The 7,663-nt window shown below is 40.2% G+C and overlaps 1 protein-coding gene across 1 annotated transcript; it reads right to left on the reverse strand.

The window, feature by feature from the left end:
* Window positions 1-2,298: 2,298 nt before the first annotated feature.
* macc1 (MET transcriptional regulator MACC1) lies at window positions 2,299-7,663 on the reverse strand. Its single transcript, XM_084384875.1, has 5 exons — window positions 7,424-7,663; window positions 6,128-6,286; window positions 3,851-5,889; window positions 3,574-3,762; window positions 2,299-3,416 (listed from the first exon to the last, which is right to left on the reverse strand). Exons 2-5 carry the CDS (start codon window positions 6,243-6,245, stop codon window positions 3,213-3,215), a joined length of 2,550 nt encoding a protein of 849 aa, XP_084241001.1. The 5' UTR covers window positions 6,246-6,286; window positions 7,424-7,663; the 3' UTR covers window positions 2,299-3,212.

Genomic DNA, 7,663 nt, shown 5'->3' on the forward strand with positions numbered 1-7,663 from the left:
GTCTACTTTCCCCTCAAGCTAAGGACAAAATGGCCTTCAATGCTCCGTAGAAACATTGGCAGTACTGGGTCCTTCCCTTTGGGCTTCATGGGCCCCCAGCAACATTCCAGAGGCTTATAGATGTGATCATACAACCATTAACAGTACACTGCGGATTACTTGGATGACGTCATAGTCCACTCAGAGAGCTGGGAGGAACATTATCTCGATTACGGGAAGTGCTGACTTCCAACCCCCACAAATGTCACCTGTGCCTCTCCGAGACATGGTACCTGGTTTACCACATCGGCCGGGATATTTTTGGGCCCCATAAAGAAAAAAAAGCTGTTTGAGACTGCCCTCAACCCACCACCAAAAAACATGTACATGTGCCTTTCTGAGGTTGGCAGGGTCTCAAGCTCTGGCTTGCCCCTTTACAGACTTGACTATGAAGGGACAGCCAGATAAGGTGCAGTGGAGCCCAGTGGCAGAAAGAGAAACCTTATGTCTTCATGACTACGAGAACTTCTTGTTGAACTTCACCCAGCTTCTGATATGGAGCAGGGGAGCTGTCCTGTCTCAAACCATCAAAGTGGCAAAACATCCAGTGACCTATATCAGCTGAAAGTTATTATCAGCAGAGACAAGGTATGCTGAGGTGGAAAAAGAAGCGCTGATCATGAAGTTAAGATACTACCTCCTCAGCCGGCCCTTTACTCTGGGGACCGCTCACGCACCCCCTCAAATGGATCTCAAAGGCAAAGGACACTAATGCAAGGGTCACCAGATAGTTCCTATATAGCCCTTTTGTGGCTCCTTTAAAGGTAATGCTGATGGTTTGTCCCAGATGTTCTCTGGCTGGTCAGGTCTGGTACGGGTCATTCCTGCCCCCTATCCAAACAGTAACCACCTCTCCCACCAAGAAGAACCACGTGCAGGCATGAAACTAGGTGAAAGATGTAATAAATTAAAAGTTGTGATAAATGACCGTGACAGTAAGAATATCATGCAAATGAAGCATGTTTGTTATGCTTCTGTTGCATAACTTATTCAGTTGTTGAGTATTCATAATGTATGAAATGAAAAGAGTATGTATATAATTATGAAAAGTGAACTGCAATGTTTTCTATGTAATCTATGAAAAATCAAAAAATTTATGGTGAAACATTAATACACAGAACTTTCCTCAAGAAACCTCTGTCTTTTATTTGGGTCAGTGCTGCTTGGACTTTAATTTGGTCTTCAGTTTGCAAACTACTCTCTATATAACCAATCAGAGAGCTCTAGGCCCTCCTCATCGCATGCTGAGATTTGTAGTGGGTCAGTGTTATCTAAAATAACACACTAACAGCCCCCGTGGGCTGTAAGACAGAAGACCATTCAATTAAGTCCAGAGTTTTGGACATCAATCACATTAATATCATGTAGATGTGAGATGGTTTGTAATTGTCCATTCATAATCAAAGAGATTGCTCATCCATCCAAAAATGAAAATTCTGTCATCGATTACTCACCCTCATGTCGATTCAAACGTGAATGAGAACACAAAGAAGAATGTTACAACTGTTTTTGTCCATACAATGAACGCCAATGGGAACGTCCAGCGTTTTGTATACGTTTCACAGAAGTCAGTCAGTCATTCAGGTTTGGAATAGCAATTGATGATTTTTTTGATGAACCATCCCTTAGTTCAAAAAGCATCTATTTCTCAAAGATTGACTTTATGGTAGCCCATTCCTTTAGCATACTTGACTTTCTCCTGGGCTTTTATGCCGTAATTTTTTAGTACATAATCATGACTTGGTAAAAGGCCAATACAGCTTAGCTGAGCTGAACATTTAGAGGGTGACACTGAACAATGAAGCTCTTAGCAGGATAAGGCCTTGGTAAACACGCAAGTTAAATATGCAACAGATACCACAGAAAAGGGTGAAGTACACTTTGGTGAGCTAACATGTTTAGGAAAGGTTGGGAATTTTAAGAGACTTTGCTGATGTGTGACTGAGAACGCCCGAGATCTCTAAGCAACGGACCGTACTTCCTTTTGAAACAGTTCAGAGAGGCTAGCATGACTGAAGGCTAATGAGCTTTATAAGTATCCTGTACTGTAAATGAAGCTGTGACATTGAGGTCACTGGAGAACCCATTGGTGTCAAAATAATGGCATCATCTTTAAATCAGTGAAAGGAAGTGAGGCTGAGCTGCACATTGCTACACTAGCCAGAATGCAATGCATATATAGTGTCATGTGCAGTTATAATATGCTGCCCATTGTGCATTTCCCATTAAATTAAATGAGGAGATATTTAAAAAGTAATTGAGAGTAAAATACTTAAAACCGTTTATTTATTTTTTATTTATTATCTTTGCCTGTTATTACAGAGCTCCTTCATGACATAAGTGGTTATATTTTAATTATTATAACATATCTCAAAGTGTATTAGCATTAAAAAATACAACAATACAAAATAGATTTAAGACTGTTCTAACACAGGAAAAGTTTGCAATTATACAAGGAGGACCCTCACTCTTAAACACTGTAGTTAGTACACTTAAAAAACACAACTAGAAAAACACAAAATACAAAAATAGATAAATACAATTTGCCAGAATCAAGCAATATACTTAAGTGTAACAAATATATGATGTTAGATCTTATACCTAGTATAACGGTATATCCTGGGATAGTGAAATTATCGATATGATACACTGAGTCACATTCCAGGAGAGCCAAAATGCATGTAACACTTACCAGACATTCCACATACAGCTTCAAATATTAAAACATACTCATTTAGACACTTACAATTCAAGCTAAATTGTTTAAGTAAAACAAAGAAAACTGCTGACCTTGAGGCAGTTCATCTAGAATGAAAATATATTTCAGATTTCATCTCAATCATAATTAACAAACGAATTTCCTATTTCTTTTTCCACCAACAACCCTTTAAAACATTAATATTGCATAAGGGACTTAGTAGCAACTCAAGAGTCTTTTAAGAATGAGACAAAGGTTTTCACAAGTTTCTCAGTAAATTCAACATGAAATAAAGTGTCTATAACATAAAACACATATAATATACAGACATGTATATGCAGTAACAAATGTTCAGTACTTTTCAAAGAATGGATGCATGTAGATATTTATGACGTCTAAAAATATGGCACAGCTATCAGCATGAACTCAACATGATCACCTCAATATGAAGTGCAGGTGCTTCAAGAGTCGTCCCCTAACCTCTGAGGAAGGCAGATGCCCTTAGGACCTCCATGCAGTTGACAGTGATGAGAGCTCCAGTAATCTGTCTCCACTGTTTGGTCACTGGGCTCTTCATCTTATCCAGGGCCAGATGAAGGTCCTGAATCATATCCCTGTAGCCGTCCCCATACCGCTTACTCCAGGCATACAGGAAGTCATACGCAGGCTTCCACATTGACTATTGAATAAAGAACAATAAAGCAAATATATGACATGGCAAATGATTGACTAGGACTGTATAGATAATAATATAATAAGTAAATATTGATATGACATGACATGGCATGGCATGACTAGGATTGGGTTAGAAGATTTCTTTTGGGGTTTTAGCTCACCTGTGCACTAACTTCTCCATTTTTCCCTTTGTGTGGTGCCTCGTAGGCAGCAATCTGGGCACTGGAGAGCTTCCCTAGTCGGTCGGCTAGTTCCCGCCATCGCACTCCAAGCTCCACTGCAGTGGACAGAATCACTATATCCTGGATGAGATGGGCTACTACGCCTTGAACATCCATCTTTAACAACCCCTGTGGGGAATATAAATAATTACTAAAACCCTTGTTTTCCTCAAAATATTGTTGTGCACAAATGTATGTCAGAATAAACTATACATACAGTGATAAGCTCATGCTGGAACTTTTTCTTAATCTTCTCTGCATGACAGTCTTCCTTGAGCTTTTCTAGAACACAGGCCACCTTCTCTGCCTCAGTTTCAGCATGTCTCCTAGAGATGGCGTCAACCGAGACCTCGGAGTAACCAAGAGCCTCAGCAAATGTTCTCCAGCCTTTGACGTGCTCCGTGACCAAGGTCTGAATAGCAGAGTACATGTAGGTGAGTTTTTTAAAAGGAATTGTCATATTATCCAAGAGGACAGGCGTGGTGAGCTTAATTCCAGTGAAGTCGATGACTTGGTCCTTGGTTATGAGCTTTAAGTTCTTACAGTGCACCAAGCCGACTCTTCCTCGAAGAAAGCCGATGTACCATTCCTTAACCTTCATCTGTCCTATAGATCTAACGGTTTCCTTAGAAAGCAAAGCAATTGTATCACCTTTAAAGTATTCCAGGAGATATTCCACTCTCGGTTGTCTGAGAATCGATTTTATCGCTACCCCATACCAATGTAAATCTACAGGTCTGTCCTGAAACTTCTGGGTGATGATTTCTGGGATTGATTCCTCTGGAATGGACGTCACTTCCCTCTGGCGATCTGCCTGCCTTTGGCTGTGTTTTTCCGACCGCAGAGGGGCAGCCTCAGGGGATGTGACATAGAAGTCTCCCAAAGTGAGACTATTGGCATTCTTCATCTCAATGCTGAGTTTGAAGGGACTCAATTCACCTCCACCAACCTTGACCAGATCTAACGGTAGATGGAGCACTTTTCCAGCTTTGAGCTGCTCCTGCTTAACCTCTTTATTCCGATCCACCGGTTTCACTTCGAAGTTTGGATCCAACACTCTAGAATCAATGTGAAGATCTTGAAGACCCTGTGGGTTGAACTGATGCTTTCCCCAAAGCTCCAAGACAACAGGGGGCAGATTCCTGTTACCCCTCTGGATATCAGAGAAAGGGAGCCTGGGTGGAATATTATTATGGTTCAATATGACTAGCACTACTTTGAGTGATGGGTGTATGTGCTTGGGACCATAGACGGCCACCGTCATTTGGCGATCCAAGTAATCCCATACTGATGTTGCAGGTTGCTCCAGAACAGTGGCCTCAGCAGCAGTTATGACATACATGTGTGGTTTTAAATCAAAGAGCTTCATCTGTAACACATCATTGTATATGTAACAGTCTTTTATTTTCTGATAAGGTCCCTCTTTCCTTTGAGAGACTAGACCCACAAAAGAGGTCAAGACTTGGCTTGTGGGGTCATTTTTTACTTTAGCAGCCATTCTCATTTCCAGCGAAATGCCCCCCGAAACATTGTGGTTACTGAGGTTGACCTCTAAAAGAGGGCTCAGAGTTGTGGTGTAGTTGTTGTTTATTCCAGTGGGAGGATCGAGGAGAACTTTGAGGCCAACTTCTTGGATCTCACCTGGTGGGACGTGTCCCTGGGGAACATGAGCAGTGATATCAGAGTCTGGCAACTGCACAGAGCCTCCAGCGTGGTCAATCTTGCAGCAGATCTGAATGTCTGTGGCCTGAGTCTGGGCCCATCCAAGACTTTGTTTCATTAGACTAAGATCCAAACAGGACCTGGTTAGCTGCCTATGACTTAACCAAGCCATTTTGTAAGCTTCTCTGTCATTCTTCAACCACTCAAAATCAGGATTCAGGAATGGTTCTTGAGAGCTGAGTCTCATTGACCTCTTGTTCTCCTCCTTCTCAAGGCTGTCAAGTATATCCGAGGCACTTCTCCACCTCCCAGATCGATTTAAATTGTTTTGTCTGGGTGCTAAAAGATGGGCAAAGTTTGTTTCATCTGATGATGTGCTGAGAGAGTCCTCGTTAATACTGTCGAAGAGAGATAAGGGATCCTCTTTCATGGACACTCCAGAATCGTAGGTGCTGGTGTGGACGATATCATTTAAGAATGGATTTGATTTGCCCATCTGATTCCAGAAGGGGTTGGTAGTTTGTTTAGAATTTTCCATTTCATTCGGTATGACAGGCCACTCAGAGGTTTTTCCAATCTCATAAGCATAACCCCCTAAGAAAAGAGAAGATTTTCAAATGTCACAGGAGAGCTGAGAAACTCTGCTGTGTTCAAAAAATCCTAATAGGCTACATGTATTTGTTATGAGTTACATTAGTTTGCATAGTAGCTTTTATTTGTGAAGCAAATAAAATATTTTGAAAATGTCATTCACATTTAACAAATTCAATGGAAATACAGTGCTGAATAAAATTGTGGAGAGAGAGAGAGATAGAGAGAACTTCATAATTACCATGAAGGTTGTTGTTGTTGATGGTCACATTCTCATCTATATCTATCAGCGTCCCCTCCGATCTACTCCGAAGCAGATTTCCTGAACGACTGTTTGACTTTATCTTTGCGGCTGCCATTTTGTATATCCAAGATCAAATGTCTGTCTCTAATGTCAAAGCTATTGAAAAAGAACGAACAAATTAAGAGAACAAGGAAAAAAAATTAAATTATTCTATCTTACGAAGGTCATCCACTACACTGTACTTTTAGTGGACTTAAAAGTTAATTTAGTGGAAGATTAATGATGCCTCAGTCTACAGAGCGATTAAGAAGGTATTTTATTCATACTGCAGTTAGGTTTTTTAAATGAAGTTGTGCAGTAAGGACCTCTCTTATCAAGATCATTGTTGCTGTATAGTGTTCTTGAGTTGCCTGCCCTATATGGTTATTGAAAATTAATTGCTAGATGTTTTATTAGGTTCTTCAGGAAAGTGTTGATCTGAACCAGTATATAAGCCTTTGTAAAGAGCTAGAGAATTCAGTCGTCTTCTAACTGAAACCTATATCATTCTATTGCAGTCAGTAAATAAATTGACATTCAACTTTTTGAACATAATAACATACAATTTATGTTTTCACAAAAAAAAAATCATATTAATAATTTGAATTATGCAGTTTATTCAAACAGTAAACTTTCAACAATAGACCTTTACAAATAAATGACTCTATTCATAAAGACTTTATTCATAAAGAGTCTCACTGAGTCAGTCAGCGAAACTTGCTCTTGTTGTTTTTAACCATTTCTTCTGTCATGAGTCTCTGAATCACTGTCCAGTATCCTCTCTGTCCTGTCTCCGGGAATGACTCATTAAATGCGTATTATGCAGTGGCAATGCATGGAAACAGGTCTGTCTTGTCTCAGTGTATAGTAAAGGGCTGAGCTCTCTATTCAAATCAACACGCGCTAACACGCCCTGCAGCATCAGCCACGTCACAATACACCTGTTTGTCCTGTATAGCGCATGCAAACGTCATCCCACATTAAAAACATAAGCGTTCTATTATTCTCCAAGTTTCTCTATTAAATAAATAGCTTACATGTAATAATTTAAGGATTAATAAAACGCCAGGACGACACACAAAGACACGCTGTCCTCCAATATGCATGCACATCAAATCAAAACACGTGAAAGACTTGAAGTCGACTAATTAAATACGCCTCTCATTTTTACTTATTAGTGCTTTGGCTAGACAAGTTTAGCCTATATAGGCTACTAAAAAATATTTTAAAACTGCTGAAACGTAAAACACTTACCTGAACCATGGTAGTTTTTCCACTCAGTCTTTACGCGAAATTTTTAATCAGCGGGGAGTGACACCAACTGTACACCTTACACTTCTGTGTGCCTCTCTCTGCTTGAATAGTGGATAAGTGCATACTGGGATACGTAGTACCGAACAGTCAAGCGTAATGTATTGAACGTCATTCTCAAACTCCACCACCCACAAGCCTCCGCTTTATGTACACACACAGAGCGTTGCAACACCTGAAACT

Source organism: Rutilus rutilus (genome assembly GCF_951802725.1).
Source record: "Rutilus rutilus genome assembly, chromosome: 17".
Taxonomy (NCBI): Eukaryota; Metazoa; Chordata; class Actinopteri; order Cypriniformes; family Leuciscidae; genus Rutilus; species Rutilus rutilus.